Genomic DNA, 20,477 nt, shown 5'->3' with positions numbered 1-20,477 from the left:
TTTTCCAATGGACATTTCAGTTTGCAGCTGGTTGGTGGTCTTAGCTAGAAGGAGGGATGGGGAAGGAAAGGCAGGTTCTCACCCTCACTGATCCCCAGGGTTGGTGTCGGAATGGGGATACTCGAGTGTAATTCGCATGATATTTGCACGTCATGTGCCTTTCCATTTCTAAAGTTCCATTATATCAGCACTGCGTTTATTCAGAGAGAGAGGAAGAGAGTGGTCTGAAAACAGATACAAACATCCTTCTGAGCTCATGTTAATGTTTCCCTCCAGAAAGAAGTTTCTAGAAGCCTCACAGGGCTTGCCAAATGAAAGACAGGCCTGGTCTCTAGAAATATTCTGAGAGCTGTGTTTATCTCACATCGGGAGCCCAGATCTTGTTTCCTAAGGAGAACGTTGGCAGCTGTCCCTCAGCAGTGACATTTACAGTTACCAAGTGACAATTCATGAATCTTACCAAATTTATCAATATTTTTGTCTCTCGCCTCCCCACCACTGCCCCCCCCCCCCCGAGAAATTGCGCTAACGAAACCATATAAATTAGATGTCGAAGCAGATGATTTATTTTTTCTTTCTTAGAAGGGAAACAATTTCCACGGAGTTGAGAATTGTACTGTCCCCCCCCCCACCCGTTGGAACAAGAGCTCAGGAATCTGCTTCTGAAGGGGTAGCAGCAGCGGGATCTGGATTACGTAACTTGATCCAATAACCCTGGGTTGGAGCAGGCGATTTTTAACAGCTTCAGGAGCCCCAATGCTAATGCACTGATTTTCCTTTGATAGAATTTTGTTGTCGAAGGACAGTGCTCAGTAGAGCCCACCCTTCGATCTTAACCCATGTGAAGACTGTTCCTTTCCAGTTGAGCTCCATTCATTTCTGGTTGAATAGGTCGAGCAAAGACAGACCTCGCTGTTCTCAATTCACTTTATGATCCTCCCATCATAAAAAATAATATCAGCACCTTGCTTTTCATGTCAGAACTACATTTGAGCCGCTATTCCCTATGCCCATGAGTAAATCCCATAAAAGCCGCCCCGTTTGCTATTTTTTCTTGTGGGTGATTGATTGATGGATGAGTACTGACACTCCAATGAAGCTATTTCGACTGCCATCTCAATCCGATGATGTGAGGGGTATATTTTCTGTCCATGCCTCATTACTTCAGAATGACATTCCTGGAACTTCATTTACTTTTTCCCTCCTTCCCCGAAGCGCCATATTTTTTCCCATCTAGGTTATGCATGCCATAAAAAAAGCAATTTGCTATTATATGTGGCATAAGGGCAACACTTTCCCTAGGAGGTAAATAAGAAGTTTTTTTTTTTTTTTTTTTTTTTTTTAAATCCCAATGTTGAATTTAGGGATCATGTCAAAATTTCCAAAGCAATTTCAACAGGCGGCTTCCAGGAGAAATGGTGAAGAAGACATTTGGTTTCGTTTTGTTGGTGTTGAGCTTTTTTTGTGTGCGATAACCTTGGTAATTAAAGCAACAACAACAAGAAGGAAATTGGTTTTTGTTTGTTTGTTTCAGAATCATCTAGTTCCTAGTGTTGTACCTAGAATAGCTTAAATATTTCGCCTATAGCTGAGTAGCAGTTTATAACACAATCCAGACTTCATTTGTCCTTTGAGAATAAGGAGATTCATTGTTTAAATGCAGTGATAGATTTTTCTATTTATAGATTGCTTTCAGTTGTATAGAAAATGCTCAACTGGAGTAAACAGATCTACCCCTGAATTTCCAAACTGTGCACTAGGTATGCAAGACTTTTAATATTAAAACATGCTCTTAGCTTTTCCAAGTTGACTTAGGACCTGATTTTAATCTGTGTAATACAGTATTCCCGTTAATAATAATGTATAATTAAGACATCCGTTAAAAATCCATAACGTTAATTTAATGGAGAAAATCTAATACAGCTCTATTGGAATTTTTACGTTAAATTAACTTTAACGGGCTTTTAATGGATGTCTTAATTAGATCTCATTATTAACGGGAATATTCCGCAAATTAAAACTGGGCCCTCAAAGTTTTAATGAAAAAAGTTGCAGGAACACATTTAAAATGGACACCTTATTTCATGCTTTCTGTTGCCGTTCGGGCTCAGCGGTGTTTCCAAGTCCATAAACAACAGGTTCTGCGGAAAGAGATCACCAGGAAGGATGAGCTGCTGCACTTTCCACCCTGCAGCCATCTCACCTTCTTGCTTTCGTCCAGATCCTGCATTTCACCAACTTCCCCAGCGCTGCCAGCTTGCAGGTCTCGCGCGCGCACTTAAAACCGTGTTTTTGTAACCGACGAGGACACGAGAAAAGGATGCCCGCCTCTGCTTGGGAAAGAGTCTTTGGCAGCAACACGGTTAAGCCCAACTGTTGGAACAACTTTCACAGAAGATGAACATAGTTCGGAGGTTTTCTTGGCTCCAAGTCTGGTCTAACTTAATAATTCTTCCACTTGGCGGTGATTCATGGCTCCCCGGTGCAGGGGCAGGACTGGGCAATCCAGGTGCAACCGTAATTGTTGCTCTGAACAGAAACATTTCCTTTAGACAAACGTTCCCAGAGGGGTTATAAATAGGAAATGGACATTACGGTGAAAAGTAAGCGTCCAAGGGTCTGCATCTCGTGCAGCTCGCTTGGACGTTGAACTATGAAGACTGCTACCCCCCTCCCCCTCCCCGCCCTTTCCTGCCAAGTGTTTCAGACCGACGAAATAAGCACATCAGTGTTCTCAGTCATTATTTTTCTTCAGTGGCACTTGGTTTTCTCGTGACAGTGGAAAGGGGACCGTGGAGAGGAGACTGCCTCATTGCAGTTTATCAATGAAAATCTAATATCGTCCATAAGCAGAGAAGTGGAAATCAATACTTCATTACCAAATTGTTAGTAAGAATGAAGAGGGATGGCTGGGGTGATATATATATAGATATATATATATAGATATATATATATATATTTTTTGGCGGTCTTCTCAGAGCAGGGTGTCAGGAGGAGTTCAATGTCAGAAGCAGGTGGTAGACGGATTCAGTGTGAGGCGATCCAGGCTGGAAAGTTGAAACTAAGGCATTTGTCCTGTAACGGGAGTCAGAACAACAGAAAAAGATACATTATTTTCTGAGGAATAGCTCAGTGGTGGCAGTTTAGGGGGAAACACCTCTAACGTATAACGTATGGAAGAGATATTTATACATTCATGTTCATAACAGCATTATTCACAACAGCCAGAAGGAGGAAGCCACCCAAATATCCGCTGACGGACGAATGATAAACAAAATGTGGTCCGTATACGTACAATGGGACATTATTCGGTCTTAAAAGGGAAGGAAATTTTGATGCGTTCTGACAGCATGGATGAACCTTGAGGACATTGTGTTAAGAGAAAATAAGGCAGTCGTAAGACACTGTATGACTTTTCTTCCAGGAGGTACCTAGAATAGTCCAACTTAAAGAAACACAAAACAGAACTGGTCGCGGCCAGGGGCTGGGGGCTGGGCAATCATTGTCTAATGTGTAGAGTTTCAACCTTGCAAGACGAAACCAGTTCTGGAGGTGAACAGGAGTGCACAACAATGTGAATGTGCGTAATGCCACTGAACTGTGTGCCTGAAAATGGTCAGGATGGTGAATTTTATGCTTAGCGTGTCTTTCCAAAATTGAAACCTATAGTGTATGACTTTCCCGCTATAAAGCATTCTGAAAAAGAAAAAAAAAATTCACCTATGGCTCCACCATCCAGACAAGGCTCCTGTTCACATTTGGCTGTATTTCCTTCTAGTTTTCTTTCTCCATGCATTTTTGTTAAGTGTTCACAGTCGTAAGTACCCGCTATGTAATGTTCTTCTCTGATTTCCATCAGCCTCCACAACTTGGAGGCCTCGTTGTAAATAGCTACACGAGTTCTGTCACCTATATTATCAGAATTTACTAACACATTCTCATGAGGTTGGACGTTGCATTTGCTTCCAGTTGGTATTCAATAGTAGGTAACGCTGTGATAAACATCTTTGTGTTTAAAGCCTTGCAGTCTGCTGGGATATATTCATAGGTTTAAATTGCCAAAGGTGAAATTCCCGAGTCAAGAGATAGGAACATTGTTGTGGTTGGGGAAGTGTGACTTAAAAGTGTGCTTTGCTACAGGAGATTAACTGGGAGAATTTTTTTTTTTTCTTCAGATATGTGCTATTTGGAGTACTGTAAGAATGCACATAATTTCCATTAGCCCAATGTGGATGGCACTCCTTGTGTACATCTTAGGATTTAGTGGTTTTGCCCATTTCAGTGAGGAAAAACACCTTGGACTTAGATACAAGTATTTTTTTGGAAAAGAAAAGCCTCCAAGTTTCTAGAAGAATAAAGACAAGTTGAAAATTGTTGGCATTTGATGTGTGTAGAGAAATTATCCACAAAATAACCACAACGGGCGTTATAAGCGATTCCTTTGGTATATATACTTAAAGTACATATAGTTACTATATACCTACCAAATGCCGGATACTTTACCCATATTACCACTAACACTTGAAATCATCCCATTTTAAAAACCAGAGAGAAAAGTCTCAAGGAGGCTCGTGACTTGTCCAAAGTCAAGCCAAGTCAATAAAAGCAGAGGATGGCTTTAAATTTGGGTCTTTCATTTGGAAGCTTCTATGGTCAGTTCACCCCCCCCCCCCCCCCCCGTGCCCCCATCTAGATTACAAATGGTCACGGTCCGTGGAGGGAGTCCTTTCCCTTTGACACTTTGTTTGCATTTCAGAGACCAAGTAGTCTTCCTTCTGACGTGGTTGGAACCCCCTGGCAGATCCGGAGACTTGAGGAGGAGAGTGATGATGGATCAAAGAAAGAGGAAGAGACAGCCGATCTTAAGGGGTGAAAGTGCCTTCCACTGTGAGGCAGGATGAGGCCTCGGGTGGAGGGTTCACACGCACTCTATTCGAGGCCCCCGTCTCTCCTCCCTGACATGACATGAACGTGACACTGGTTTTAGAGAGCCTTGTTTCACTTGGCACTTCCTCGAACCTGTTTGAGATTTGATCAACACCCCGACTTCTCTGGCTGGGTTTCTCTTAGGTCAGAGTTTGCTCTGGGAAGGGGAGCAAGGAGAAGGAAAAAGTACTTATATTATATTATAGACCCCCTTCTTGGAAATTCATAATACACATTAGCACCTTAAAGGTTCTGAGAAGTCCTGCCACCAAAAACCAACCCAACGAAACACAATGTGTCTTTAGTTAACCCAGTGCCGCCTAGATTTGTTTGATGACTCTTTTCTTCCCCACAAAACTCTCACAGATAGGCTTGAGTGTTAATTTCCTGGAAAATAGCTTCATGACATAGCTTGTGTAAAAGCAAAGAAGTCGCTCAGCTCCTAGGATCTCAGTCCTGACCTCATTATTGACTTTCTGTGGTTCTTTGCTCAGGTTCCTTGGCTCTTTGGGGCCCTCAGCATCAAAGGAGCCTGTTGTACTGATAACTTGACATTCCCTGCGTTCCTTCTATGCTACCCACGCTAAGCCCATGCCTCCCCACACGTCAGCGTCATGATGCTGCAATGCGGGAGGGAATACGTGTCTACACTTAACAGCCTGTGAGATGGAAATTTAGAGAGGTGAAACTGTTCAGCCTGCGGTCACCTGGCTGGTAGGTGGGAGAAAAGATACTCAGGTTCAGGGTTGTCTGGGCTTTTAAACCATACGGTCTGGGGTGATGTGGTAATGCCGTAAAGTGTTAAACACTAACATTATTAATAATTCAGAGGCATTTCTCCAAGAGTTTATCTGTACAGTTAGTTACTGAGTTGAATTCTAGATACGAGCGTCTTCTATTTAAACAGGACACTGATGTTATTTCTACCCGACAGATCTCCTTCCATTCCACCACGATGGACTGAAGTGATGGATTCTTCTGGAAGGTCAGTGTTCCTGTCCTAAAAGAGAATGGTAAAGAAGAGAACTGAATCTTGGTCCACTTTGGGACGATGTATCTTTTCTTACGATTTCTTATCTTAGAAGAAGGAGAAGCACTTTAGCTTTCTGTAGGTCTAAAGACGAGACCCGGCCAGAAAATCAGCACTAGAAAATGCAGGGATGAGAGCTACTGGTTTTACTTCTCACTGTTCAGAATGAGGTGTGTAAAATAATTTCGCTTGCGTTTCCGCTGGTTGTCGAGGGCACGCTTTGTGGCTGCGTGGGTTTTTCCCCCCCTCTCTAATACGTGAAGTTACTACTATAAAAATAAAACAGAAATAAATAAAATTTTTAATTACATATCTAAAAAGTCATTGGCAGTGTTCATTAAGGAGAGTTTGTGAGGGAGAGCCAGGCGAAGAGATGTAATTATTTTTGTATTAATTACACAGCCACCAACAGATGGGTAGAATTATATCTACTTTAATTTGGCCATGCTACGATTTTTAATCCCTCTGGCAAATCATTTTGGTTGGCCTTCCTTTCCACGCCCTCGCTCAGGCCTGCCTCTCTCTTTCTCTAGTTTGTCCCGTTCTTCTCCGAGCGGCACTGTTGTCCCTGGGGTGACTCTTGTGGTTGCAACAACGCTGGGCACAGCACCAGCGTTTCATGGTTAGGGGCTGGGAATGCTGGACACCTTGCGATGTGTGGGACAGCTTCTGTCAAGGTGATGGACTCCCTCATCCTGCACCATTTTTGAAAATCGCTCTGTAGAGTGAGGTTTCTCAACCTTGGCACTGTTGATATTTTGGGCTAGAAAATCCTTTCTTTTCAATATTTATTTATTTACTTGAAATATTTATTTTAGAGAGAGAGAGAGACAGAGAGACCGAGAGAAAGAGAGAGAGAGGACAAGCGGGGGAGGAGCAGAGAAAGAGGGGGACACAGAATCCGAAGCAGGTTCCAGGCTCTGAGCTGTCAGTGCAGAACCTGATGCTGGGCTCGAACTCAAGAACCACGAGATCATGACCCGAGCTGAAGTCGAACGCTCAACCGACTGAGCCACCCAGGTGCCTCTGGGCTGGATAATTCTTTGTTGTGGAGGACTGTCCCTTGCTTTGTAGGGTTTTTAGCATTATCTCTGACCGTTACCCACCAGATTCCAGGAGCAGTCCCCTCACCTTTGAGCTGTGACAGCCCAAAATATCCCCGGACGTTGCCAAATGTCCCCAAGGCAGAGAGCAACGTTATTAACACAGCGGTTCAGAACCACTGACATAGTGGCAAACGTTTTGTAATTCTTTGAGCCTGGAACCGAATTCCATTTCACATATAAGCCCAAAGTCTTTTGTGCACAGTTTCATAGACTCTGCGTTGTCCAGAAATAAAGCTGGCTTGCAAACAGAGAGAAACTGGTTTGTTTTCTTTGGAATTTTCATGGGAGTTATTTGCCGTTGAAAAAAATTAAGTCACCTCTGGCGTTGCCACTGGGGTATTTTTTTTTTTTTAATTTTTTTTTTCAACATTTTAATTAATTTATTTTTGAGACAGAGAGAGACAGAGCATGAACGGGGGAGGGGCAGAGAGAGAGGGAGACACAGAATCGGAAACAGGCTCCAGGCTCCGAGCCGTCAGCCCAGAGCCCGACGCGGGGCTCGAACTCACGGACCGCGAGATCGTGACCTGGCTGAAGTCGGACGCTCAACCGACTGTGCCACCCAGGCGCCCCTCCACTGTGGTATTCGAGACGCCCATTCCACAGCCCCGAACTGACCTTGCACTCGTTACTGCCATGTTCACAGGGAGTCTGCACTTAGGAGCACGCAGTGGACTATCTCATCACCCTTTGAGGACCTCGTCCCTGAGGATGGCCCACAGAACAGCAGCCCTGACTTACCTGGGAGTTTGTTAGAAACGCAGAACACTGGGGGGCCCGGGGGGTTCAGTCGGCCAAGCGACTTGGCTCAAGCCATGATCTCGCAGTTCGTGGGTTCGAGCCCCGCGCTGGGCTCTGTGCTGACAGCTCGGAGCCTGGAGCCTGCTTAGAGTCTGTGTCTCCCTCTCTCTCTGCCCCTCCCCCGCTCTCACAAATAAATAAACAGTAATAAAAAAAAAGAAATGCAGAACACAGGTCCCCAGCCCTGCTGAACTCAGAATCTGCATTTAACAGGATACCGAGTGAACCTATTCCCACTCGAGAAGACCTGATCCGGTCAACTTTAGGGCCCCAACGTTTTCCTTTTGTTTCTCATCGTATGGTCACTGCATCAGACGAATCCTTGTCAAAATTATGTGTCTAGGCTGGTCATCTGACCTATGAATTTCCTTTCTGGATAGTAAAGGGGAAATCCTAAAAAGTTTACTGGGAAATGTCCACGCTGGGTGTGCGAAGGGTGAGGCCCCCCCTACTCTACATGAGCCCCGTGTAGACAGCAGCATCCGGTTTGTAACATGGAGTATCTGTGTTCCAGATGCACACATCCAACTGGCTCCTTGACGCGTCTCTGGGCACATCTCACAAGTTACGTCCGAGGCAACTTTCGCAAAAGCAGGGAGCTCGAGTTCCCCGGCCCCCGCCCGGTCCTCCTCCTGGGTTTCTTTTCACGGGAAATGGAAGTTCAAACTGCTCAGTTGCTCGGGCCAGAAAGTCGGCTGATTCCAGGCACCTCGTCCTACGATTCCTCGCCAGGATCTATTTCCATGCCTTTCTCCAACGCCCCAGTTCCAGCCCGTGCGCCTCGTCTCCAGGGGACCGTAGTGTCCTGTCACTGGGCCGCCTTGCCCTTCTCTGGGTCCTGCCGATCATTTTCCGTATGGCAAACAAAGTCAGCTTAGGAAAACCTTAAATAGATCGAAGCAGTCCCTCCCTGTTTGCTCCCAGCTGAGAGTCTTTGGGTGATCTCCCCTGCACTTAGGAAAAACCCTGTTTTCCTTTTCTTTCTTTTTTTTTTTTTAAAGTTTATTTATTTATTTATTAGCTTTTTAAAATGTTCATTTCTTTTTGAGAGAGAGACAGAGAGCGTGAGCAGGGGAGGGGCAGAGAGAGAGGGAGACACAGAATCTGAAGCAGGTTCCAGGCTCCAAGCTGTCAGCGCAGAGCCCAACGTGGGGCTTGAACTCACAGATTGTGAGATGATGACCTGAGCCAAAGTCGGATGCTTAACCACCTGAGCCACTCAGGTGCCCCTGGACTGTGTTTTAGATCATAATAGTTTCCCAAGCAGATAGGCCAATGTCTGACACAAAGGAGGTAATTGATAAATACTTGCTGAGCGAATGAAGTCCTAAAGACCCCATGAAAGAAGAATTTTAAAGTATTTAAGACTAAGATAATACAAAAGAGAACAATAGGTTCACCTGGAATCCTATCTCTACTTCTATGAAAGAGACAACTTAGAGCATGTAAAGAAAAAAAGAGAAGAGATTAGAACAATTAGTCCAAGGAAACAAATGGACAGGAGGAGACTTTGCCATCTACTTGGTACTTTTAAGTTCAAACAATAAATTATTTTGCCATTTTGAAACAATTTACATCTTTTCAAATTCTACATAATGTATCTTATATACATTGTATCTATCTATCTATATCTATCTATCTACACTTTTCTGAAATATATTGGATAAATAGTAGTAGCCCCAAAGATAAAAATATTGAGGCCGTGGGAGTTTAAATAATTTGCTCCTATAATGATTAGTGATGGAATTAGAATATCTGACTCTGAATTCAGGGCTTCTTAAAACCGTTTGGTTAAAAATGAAAAAAAAAAGTGAACTATAAAAGCTGAAAATATATAAAGTCTATTATTAAAAAAAAAGGCTGTGATAAGAAAGGAAAGTGGTTATGGAAACGTGTGATTCCCAACCATGTCATCCTGGGAGAAACCTGCAGTTAATATTTTTTCAAATTGATTTCACAACTTGAAAATCCAAATTGGCTCACCTACATTGCTGAATTTCATCATTAGTGCTTCACCTAATTTTTCCTAAGAGAAATCTCTGTGTGCAGAAACCCTTAAACTTTGGCGGACCAATTTCAGTTTTTAGAACCAAAAAAGTAATTGCTTATATGTATTGAATGCTTTTCATGTGCCAGACACAGCCCCGTGTAAGCAGGTGGGTGATATTTTAAAGTATTATCTGATGTGTTTGTGCCTTTTCTTGATTTCTTTCTTCCAGGTAGTTTTCCCGCCATTGAAAGCAGACACTGAGGTGAATTGCTCTTGAAAAGAGGAGGCCACAGAATAAGCCAGACAGAATGAGGTGGCTGACTTTCTGAGTGATGAGAGGGACCTTATCTTATCTTTCTTCTTTTTTTAATGTGTATTTATTTACTTATTTATTTATTTTGAGAGAGACAGAGAGAGAGAGAGAGAGAGAGAGAGAGAGCATGGAGGAGGGGCAGGGGGGAGAGGGGCAGAGAAAGAGGGAGACAGAGAATCCCAAGCAGGCTCCGCGCTGTCAGGATGGAGCCTGGCTCAGAGCTCGAACTCACGGGTTGTGAGATCATGACCTGAGCCACAAGTAAGCGTCAGACGCTTACCCAACTGAGCCACCCAGGCCCTCTGGGACTTTATCTTTCTTATAACAAATCTCAAAGAGGTTGAGTCAATAAGAAAATTAAAAGTTCTATAAAAGTAACACGTGGGGAATGACTATTGATCTTGGGCCCGCCACTTATGCATTATTTCCGTTAATCACGTCAGTAGTCCGGGGAGGGGGTGTCCAAAATCATAGGGGAAAAAGTTAATGTTTAGGTGACTGAAGTGACTTACCCAAGGTGACCTGACAATAAATGGGAATGGATATTAGGATATTCAACTGGAATATGTCTTCTCTGGATTTCAGAGCTTTTACTCTTAACCGCCAAACAAATTATTCCTGACATCGGACCCGAGACCACAGATTCTTTGTCAAGGGGGTGTTTGATTAGACCCTTGAAGAATAGGACTCAGAAGTATTATTGATCTTGGCTCTTGGTTGTCCTCTCCTTGGAAGGTCTAAATCCGGATGACACATAGGTCACATTCGACACACTGGAAAATCTCAACTTTTGAACTTCCTCTTCTAAAGCAGAACTTGTGATAAATCAACCATGAGTCTCAAATGTATGATATATGCTCCATGACACAAACCAGTCAGCCAACTGCCCACAGCTCCTAAAGGCGAGTTTTTCTGTGGGTTCTTTTTAAATGTTTATTTATTTTTGAGAAAGAGAGAGAGAGCGAGAGCATGCACAAGTGAGGGAGGGGCAGACACACACACACACACACACACACACACACACACAGAATCTGAAACAGGTTCCTGGCTCTCAGCTGTCCGCGCAGAGCCTGATGTGGAGCTCGAACCCATGAACTGTGAGATCATGACCTGAGCTGAAGTCGGACCCCTAACTGACTGAGCCACCCAGGCGCCCATTTTTTTTTTTAAGTTTATTTATTTATTTTGAGAGAGAGAGAGAGAGAGAGGGAGCAGGGGAGGGGCAGACAGAGAGGGAGAGAGAGAGAGAGAATCCCACGCAGCCTCCACATTCTCAGCACGGAGCCTGATGCGGGGCTTGAGCTCAGGAACCATGAGATCATGACCTGAGCCAAAATCAAGAGTCAGATGCTTAACCGATTGAGCCACCCAGGCACCCCTCTTCCCCCCGCACCCCCCCCTTTTTTTTTATCAGTGCCAGAGCGAACACTTTCTAAGCTGACCTCCACCCTATACTATCGACTTCTGAGTGTCTTACCGAGTGGATGTATTGGAAATAATTTTACAAACAATTTCCCCTTTGGTCTACTTCATGGGCATCCCTAGAAATGGTTTCAAATCTCTTCACCACTGCATTTGGAATGGCTGCGGACTGAAACTGGCAGACACAGGGTGACATCTTGGACCACAACAACAGCAACAACAAAAATGTCAGGCAAGAAGACGCGGGGCCTCCAGAGAGTGGCGCGGACGCTGTCACTAGGTATCATTTGTGTCCTTCCTTACGTGCCAGAAGATTTCAGTGACAGAAGAAAATCTTCTCCTTAAAGCTCACTCTTCAACTTCAAGACCACCCAAGTAGTTAAGAGACAGAAATGAATGGAACGGCATGGGGGTTTGCCCTGTGAAAATCTCCTGACAACTAATAATGGGATTATGGAATCTTAACTGCTGTACAGTTATCCCTAATTATTACCAAAGGTACGTCAATCTAAATAAAAATGATAAGGCAGAGAAAAGCATCCTCCGCTCCCTTCCCCAACTAGCATTTTAACACGTATCTTTTCTCAGTATGATGCTTTGACAAAGCTCAGATCGGATAATTATCGACGAAAGACATGGAACCCTGTGTTAAGTAAAACATATTTTTGCAGGAAGGAATGGTTTCAGTTTTAAATATTTGGTTTTTTACCGTGGGAACCTCCTACTATCTCTGTTGCATTCTATCACAGAAGTTATGCATGAGATTTCTGCCGGACATTCAGCATCAGGAAAGATTTTGCTTATTCTTAAATCCTGGTATATACATTTTCTTTATGGAAAAGATGAATCTTGGGATGGGTCATGTTTCCATTTTTGCTTTCACTACTAGGAAGCTCAGTGTCCATTTGGTAGCCCCACTTTAACAACTATGTAGCCTCTTAGGGCTCCAGTCTATACTCATTAACTTCTTTTTGTATTCACTCTCCATTTTCCTTTGGTGTATTTGTTAATAGCTTGGCTCTGTCATTCATTAGCTGTGTGATGTTGGGGGAAATGACCCATCGTCTCTGAATCTAAATTTCCACATCTGCAAAATGAGGTTAATAACAGTACCTTCCACACATGGTGCCTGGTACACAATAAGAATGTAGATTTAAAACAGCAATTTTTGGGGGGCACCTGGGTGACTCAGTTGGCTAAGTGTCTGATTTCGGCTCAGGTCATGATTGCATGGTCTGTGAGTTTGGGCCCCGAGTCAGACTCTGTACTGGCAGCTTGGAGCCTGGAGCCTGCTTCAGATTCTGTATCTCCCTCTATCTCTGACTCTCCCCCACATGTGCTCTCTCTCTCTCTCTCTCTCTCAAAATAATAATAAACTTTTTAAAAAAAGTATAAAAAAGTGATTTTCTGAGACACCTGGGAGGCTCAGTCAGTTGAGTGTCTAACTCTTGATTTTAGCTCAGGTCATGATCCCAGGGTCATGGGATCGATCCCCGTGTAGTTGGGCTCTGCGCTGAACAGGGAGCCTGCTTAGGATTCTCTCTCTCTCTCACTCCTTCTGCCTCTCACCCCTGCTCGCACTCTCTCTAAAAAAAAAAAAATAAAATGAAAAGTGATTTTCTTATCCCAGACTTGAGCCTCTTCTACAAAGCTGTAATCATCAAGACAGCATGGTATTGGCACAAAAACAGACACATAGACCAGTGGAATAGAATAGAGACTCCAGAATTGGACCCACAAAAGTACGGCCAACTAATCTTTGACAAAGCAGGAAAGAGTATCCAGTGGAAAAAGACAGTCTCTTTAACAAATGGTGCTGGGAGAACTGGACAGCAACATGCAGAAGAATGAAACTAGACCATTTTCTTACACCATTCATAAAAATAAACTCAAAATGGATAAAGGACCTGAATGTGAGACAGGAAACCATCAAAACCTTAGAGGAGAAAGCAGGAAAAAACCTCTCTGACCTCAGCCACAGCAATTTCTTACTTGACACATCTCCAAAGGCAAGGGAATTAAAAGCAAAGATGAACTATTGGGACCTCACGAAGATAAAAAGCTTCTGCACTGCAAAGGAAACAATCAACAAAACCAAAAGGCAACCAACGGAATGGGAAAAGATATTTGCAAATGACATATCGGATAAAGGGTTAGTATCCAAAATCGATAAAGAACTTACCAAACTCCATACCCAAAAAACAATTAACCCAGTGAAGAAATGGGCAGAAAGCTTGAATAGACACTTTTCTAAAGAAGACATCCAGATGGCCAACAGGCACATGAAAAGATGCTCAACATCACTCCTCATCAGGGAAATACAAATCAAACCACACTGAAATACCACCTCATGCCAGTCAAAGTGGCTAAAACGAACAAATCAGGAGACTCTAGATGCTGGAGAGGATGTAGAGAAACGGGAACCCTCTTGCACTGTTGGTGGGAATGCAAACTGGTGCAGCCACTCTGGAAAACAGTGTAGAGGTTCCTCAAAAAGTCAAAAATAGATCTACCCTATGACCCAGCAATAGCACTGCTAGGAATTGACCCAAGGGATACAGGAGTGCTGATGCATAGGGGCACTTGTACCCCAATGTTTATAGCAGCAATAGCCAAATTATGGAAAGAGCCTAAATGTCCACCAACTGACGAATGGATAAAGAAATTGTGGTTTATATACACAGTGGAATACTGTTTGGCAAGAGAAAGAATGAAATCTGGCCTTTTGTAGCAACGTGGATGGAACTGGAGAGTGTGATGCTAAGTGAAATAAGCCATACAGAGAAAGACAGATACCATATGGTTTCACTCTTATGTGGATCCTGAGAAACTTAACAGAAGACCATGGGGGAGGGGAAGGAAAAATAAAAAAGTTAGAGAGGGAGGGAGGCAAACCATAAGAGACTCTTAAAAACTGAGAATAAACTGAGGGTTGATGGGGGGTGGGAGGGAGGGGGGTGGGTGATGGGTATTGAGGAGGGCACTTGTTGGGATGAGCACTGGGTGTTGTATGGAAACCAATTTGACAATAAATTTCATACTAAAAACAAGTGATTTTCTTTTATGACTTTATTTCCTTGCATACAATATAGCACCCCAAAAGGGCTATGGAATAAGATGTAGAATCAATTAAGAAAATCCATACATAAAATTTTGCTTATGTGTTAGATATAAATAATCACTGGGTCTTGGAAAATGAATTATTCTCTCGTCCTGGAAACTTAAAAAACTAAGTAGAAGACAGGCTTTTTAGTTCATGCTTTAAATGCTGAAAAGATATCAGTTGTCAATTCAGATGTGGAACTCAGAAAAGTTTTCCCCTTTTATAAAAAGAAAGGAAGAAATAGCATTTCCAAACATTTGATGTGGTTATTAAGAAGAAGAAGGTCGAAAGCGGTCATAATACTGACCATCTTATCAGGTGCTTATGATGAGCTCTGCACTTTACTGATAGTAGATCGCATTGTCCCTATTTAATGATGAGAAAATAGAGGCTGAGATTGGTTAAGCGATTTCACCCATTTCCGATAGGCAGCAAATAGTAGAGCCAGCACTTGGACTTAGGTCTGTCTGGCTTCAAAGCCTGTTCGCTAGCCAATATTTATCGCTGTCAAAGGAACTAACTAGAATCTTTTAAGGGCACACTGCTCAGTAAGGCTATATAATGAAAAATAAGGACTGAAAAACTGTCCAGCTGTTGTCGTACTCTCAAGAAATAAATTAGAAGGATGGCGAAGATCAGCACAACATCCTGACAATGGGAAGGGAAAATGTCCTTGGTGGTTTCTATGTTAATTACAATCTCATGTTTGGCAATTATGGAACTCACATTTGACAATTCTCATATATGGTTGATTTTGGTGCACGGCCAGGGAAGAGAGAAAGCAAGCAATTTCCCTGTACCCATTTTTATTGAGCCACATTCATATACTCCAAAAGGGCACTTAAATTGTTTGAAAGAGGTCTAGATGCTGGCAAACACCACCATAAACAACCCGGACAGCTTAAAGTCCAAACGGCCAACGACATGATTCACAATGGAACCTATCTTCTCTAAGTGGAGTGCAGAGCCAAACGTTATTTATTACAACTAACTTACAACCCAGTGAGATTCACTGCATGGACACAGCTAGGGGACTTCACAGCTGCCTAAATGTGAGTTGTTGGCGTTTAGGAAGAACAGCGTGCCCTCCAAGTATGACAAATCAACAGGGCAGTTTTTTTTTTTTTTTTTTTTTTACACCCCTGTGATTACGTGTCTAAGCCCACAGCAACACTGTTGGTAGTGTCGTCTACATTGGAAAAGGGGATTAGTGGGTTGGAACCCATGTTTAGATAATTCAGTAAACTCTCCCACTTTCCAAGAAGAGTGCCCCCCACCCGGTTTTAATTCCACAAAACCCTTTTCCCTTAATATCCAACATCACAAACGTATTGTATTGTATAATGATAATGTGTTAAGTGCTTTACAAGACATACATTATTTCATTCAATCCTAACTAAAATACAATTTAACAAATATGAAATTGTATTATTACACGTGTTACACAGTAAAAAGAAGTTATTATTTTCTTAAATTTATTTTGAGTGCCCCTTCTTTTTAATGATCGTTTCATTCATTGGGTACCTACTCTTTGCCTGAAGCTTGACTGCTGTCATTTTGTGTAATTCTTATAAAATTCTCCAAATGTAGCTCTCAATGAACCCATTTCAGAGGTCAGGAAACTGAGAGACAGAGCTTTAAGTGATGGGACCAAGATCTTGTGCCTGGGGAGTGATAGAATGGGATGTGAACCCAGGTTTCTCTGTCACCCACGTAGCCTGTTGCTTCATAAAATTAACTGGTCCCTTTACCAATTTGATTACTACCGGTAATTATCAATCCTCACAAAAGATTTGGGAAAGATGAATTATTTCCTCACGACAAATGAAGAACCAGAGGTTCAGGAGGTTAATTCCACCGCTCCACCCACACAGCCATTTCCTAGAGAAGCTGGAGTGAAATCAAAATTTGTCTGGATCTCTAATCCAGTCTCGTTGGACTCTGTGAATGTTTCCCAAAGGATGGTATGGAACGTTCGAGTCCCTTGAGATGTTCTAAGAAAAAAAGATTTTTTATTCATTCGTTTATGTTTCAAACAAAACCTCTTCAGAAACGTCAAGCCCCTTCCCAGCTCACAGTTTTTGCACCTGCTGTATGCCTTACCTGGAAGGCGTCTCCCAGGACCCTGCCTGGATAATTTCTGCTTCACACTTGATCACTCATCCACTGGCTTCAGTATCATGTCCTCAGAAAGACCTTTCCTTTTCCGAATCTAGACCTTTTCTTATCCCAGAAAAAAAAATTGAGAGTTGTTGTTTTTTTTTTTCCTCTCTCTAGCTCCAATTTACCATCAATAATGTTTGTGTGAGTAGTGGTTTAATGCTTTTGTCTTTTCCTCTAGCCTTTTGGAGGGCAGGAATGGTGGCGATTTTGCTCGACAAGTCTCCCAAGTGCCAACCCAGTGCCTGGTTCCTGGGTGTCAATCAGTGAGAAAACAGGAGTTTTTCTTCCTACCTTTCCCATTGCTCTACCTTTGTGGAATTGCGAAAATGGAAGTGATTGACCTCAGGGATCCTCTCTGCCCCCGCCATTTTGCAGACGGCCACCTGGAGGCCCAGACTTCACATGCATTGGATGACGACAGTATGAAGGAACGCCTGCTATTTTTCAACCAAGGGTGTTCTTGACCTGGAGCCCAAGTGTTGAACCAATGACGTCTAATTTCATCCTCAAGACGGATGAGGAAACTTGAGGTTTTAAGAAGCTTGCCCGCGTTCACAGCTAGTAAGTGGTGCAGAATCATCTGTGCCTGGTGCCTCTGGCACCTTCTCCTCTCGGGCCTTACTCCGCCTGGGAGTCACCTGGAAGCTCTGAAATACTCATGCCTAGGTTCAGTCTCAGAGGTTCTGCCTGAATTTGTTGAGGGTATGGAACTGGGCATGGGGATTTTTAAAAGCTCCCCGGGGGGTTCTAATGGGCCTTCGAGGTTAAGAACCACTGCTGTCACGTAGGATTGATTGATTTATTGATTACTGCCATTTAATCAATTCCCCTTCCTGCAGAGACTCAGTAGAATACATGACTTGTACAATACGCCTACAACATTCCTTGCTTCCGTCTCTCTTTTTCTGCCTCCCCCCCACCGCCTCTTTCCCCTCCCGACTGCAAAATCTGCATTTTTGTGTGGGTTAAATTCCTTCATGACACATACAAATATGAAAAAACCCCACGACGCACTTAGACTTGTAACCCACTATTGCTTATAAACGTAACGGCCATTACTGACAAGTCCCCACCAAGATGGTCTAGTTACTTCTCCAAAGAGTAAGCAACTAAATTTCCATACAAACAAAGAATTCATACGAGACTGTCAAGACCCTGGGGTCTGTTTGCTCTTCAGTAGTTACAAAGACTGCTGTTACCAAATAATGAAGAGTCACCTGGTGTCAGGTGCCCCGTGAGGCTGGTGGGGGACAGACAGGCCCCCACAACCAAAGCGAGGTGGGTACGATCAGAGGTACCGTTCTACAAAAGGGTCAGCCAGTTCATGAAGTGATGAACCTCCCTCTTCTTACCCCTCCCCTGTCCCCTCCCCCTGCACCATCACCACTAACCTCTCTGCTTCCTAGAGGCCTCCTCAGACCCTGACCTGTGATCCTGTTTGTGCACTGAAAAAACACCGAACTAGGTCCCCTCCCTTGAAAGAATTCAAGGCTTTCCTCCCTCCTGGGGTCAGCTGTTGAGAAGCAATGATAGGGATTTTAAATGTCTCACTTATAAAATCCACGAGGAAGCTTTCACTCCTTTCAAGCATAGCTATAAATGAAAGCGGTGGGGTGCACCTCTCACTTTTGTGTCAAGAAAGTGAATGGAAAACTTGTTTGGAGGGTTCTGTACCCACAAGCTGCACCCTCGGAGGCCAGGGGCAGGGGCCGGGGCAGGATGGTGGTGATGAGAAGCAGCCATGGATGTTAAAGTAATAGTAGGAAAGCTTCACTGATAGGCTATGCGGAAGCCAGTGTTATGAACTGAATTGTGTTCCCCCACAACACAATTGTATGACTGAGCCACCGAGGCGCCCCTTGACAATATTCTTTCAACAAATATTGGGGCAACATGTGTTTGGTGCCGGGCACTGGGTACCTTCTCAATACAAGGAACAGAGCAGGGAACACACCAGACAGGACCTTTGCCTTCAGGGGGTCTGAACTGCGGAGGGAGAGGAGATGGGGTACGAGACCACAGGAAGTCAGGCCAGTGCTGTTTGTGAGCTCCAGCCCCACATTGGGCTCTACGCTGACAGGATAGAGTCTGCTTGGGATTCTCTCTCTCTCTCTCTCTCTCTCTCTGCCCCTCCCCACTTGCACTTTCTCTCTCCCTCTCAGAAGAAATAAGCTTAAAAAAAGTGAGCGTCTGTTGGTGTGAATGGCAGTAAGGCCACTCTGAGAAGGGACCCAAGAAGCTTCTGTAGGAGGTGACATTTGAATTCAGACCTGAGAGAGGAGAAAGGGCCGTCCATGGTGTGGGGAGCTGGGGGCCTACATGCCCAGGTGGAGCGTTCGCGGACGCAAATCCCCAAAGATGAGACAGGGCTTGGCCATCAGAGGAAACATAACAAAGCCAGCCCAGGTGGAGATTCAGCCCAGATGAGCAAAACCAATCCACCAACAACCAAGAGTAAAACCAAAGCCACAGCCCCCACTCTATGGTCTTTGGGGCAAGTCCCATCTGTTGTCTGTCTTTAGATGGTCTACGAGCTAAGAATGATTTTTACATTTTTAAAGGACTGAAATAGATCAAAAGAAATACAGTATTTCATGACACATCAAAATTACATAAAATTCCCATTTCAGAGTCCATTGATAAAGTTTTATTGGCACACAGACACACACATTTGTTTACGTATAACTTATGGCTGCCTTCATGCTACAAGGGCAGAGCTGAGCAGTTGTGACAGATTGTATAGTCCACAAAGTCTAGAATATTTACTATCTGGCCTGTACAGAAGAAGTTTCTCATCACTTGTTCTTTTTGGAAATAGCTCTTTTTGAGTGCCTGTGGATGTGACTTCCCTCTACTTAACAGTGGGTCCCTTTTTCTTAAAAAGTCTCTAGACGGAGACATCCATGGAATGCTGGGTCCTTGGATTAAACACTCCAGAAAGGTCTATGTTACTCTTTGCTGATTTCTGGTATGTATCCTTAATTGGATGAATATGTGTTGAGAGATTTTTCTGTGCCTGAAACTGGGCTAGGTACTGGATGTTCAACTTGGAACCAGATGGTTTGGTCCTTGCCTTCTTGCGGTTCATGTTCCACTTAAACACATTTTCAACAGACCTTTCTTCTTTGGCTCATCGCTGCCTCCGCACCATCGGCATGGTAGGTGTTTGATTTATAGCTTCAGAGTCAAGCCAATCAAACGTATGCCATATTCCCATCAATGCCCTTTTACTTAGGCGATGTTTCAGTAAGCAACAGTGGGAAAATAGGATGATGAAACATGTATGGGATCATTTCCACACTCTGAAGGAAAACGTCACCTGACAGCCAGGCATAGAATTTGGGGGATCCATGAACTTGTGTGGGAAAGAAGATTACATCTTCCATTTTACTGACCTCTAACTGAAATCCAGCATTTCCTTCGGTTATGGAGGACACCAAATCACAATAGTAGTAGTCACGTCGTGATTTTGACCACCAATATTTTCACCAAAACAGCACAGATATTTTTATGTTGTATTACAGTTGTTGAAAATATCTTGCAGTATCATGTACACTTATGACTTTGAAATCACAGTGGTCATTAGCCTTAGTGCTGGTCATGCTATGTAATGGACATAAAGA

At 43.4% G+C, this 20,477-nt stretch overlaps 1 protein-coding gene and 1 long non-coding RNA gene across 3 annotated transcripts in view; one reads left to right on the top strand and one right to left on the bottom strand.

The window, feature by feature from the left end:
* Window positions 1-543: 543 nt before the first annotated feature.
* Window positions 544-20,477, bottom strand: part of TSHZ2 (teashirt zinc finger homeobox 2) — a 455,675-nt gene continuing 435,741 nt past the window's right edge. For both annotated transcript variants that reach the window (XM_058685993.1, XM_058685998.1), the window contains exon 3: window positions 544-3,075. Coding sequence is in view for 1 of the 2 variants with exons in the window: in XM_058685998.1 (XP_058541981.1) it covers window positions 3,074-3,075 (2 nt within the window). In the remaining variant the exon portion in view is untranslated. The remainder of the gene's footprint in view (window positions 3,076-20,477) is intronic.
* On the top strand, window positions 2,798-6,233 carry LOC131485954 (uncharacterized). Its single transcript, XR_009249102.1, has 3 exons — window positions 2,798-2,885; window positions 4,757-5,640; window positions 5,861-6,233. It is a non-coding gene; the product is annotated as an uncharacterized LOC131485954 (long non-coding RNA).

Source organism: Neofelis nebulosa, chromosome 9, assembly GCF_028018385.1.
Source record: "Neofelis nebulosa isolate mNeoNeb1 chromosome 9, mNeoNeb1.pri, whole genome shotgun sequence".
NCBI lineage: Eukaryota > Metazoa > Chordata > Mammalia > Carnivora > Felidae > Neofelis > Neofelis nebulosa.
This window is presented reverse-complemented; position numbering and strand designations above follow the sequence as displayed.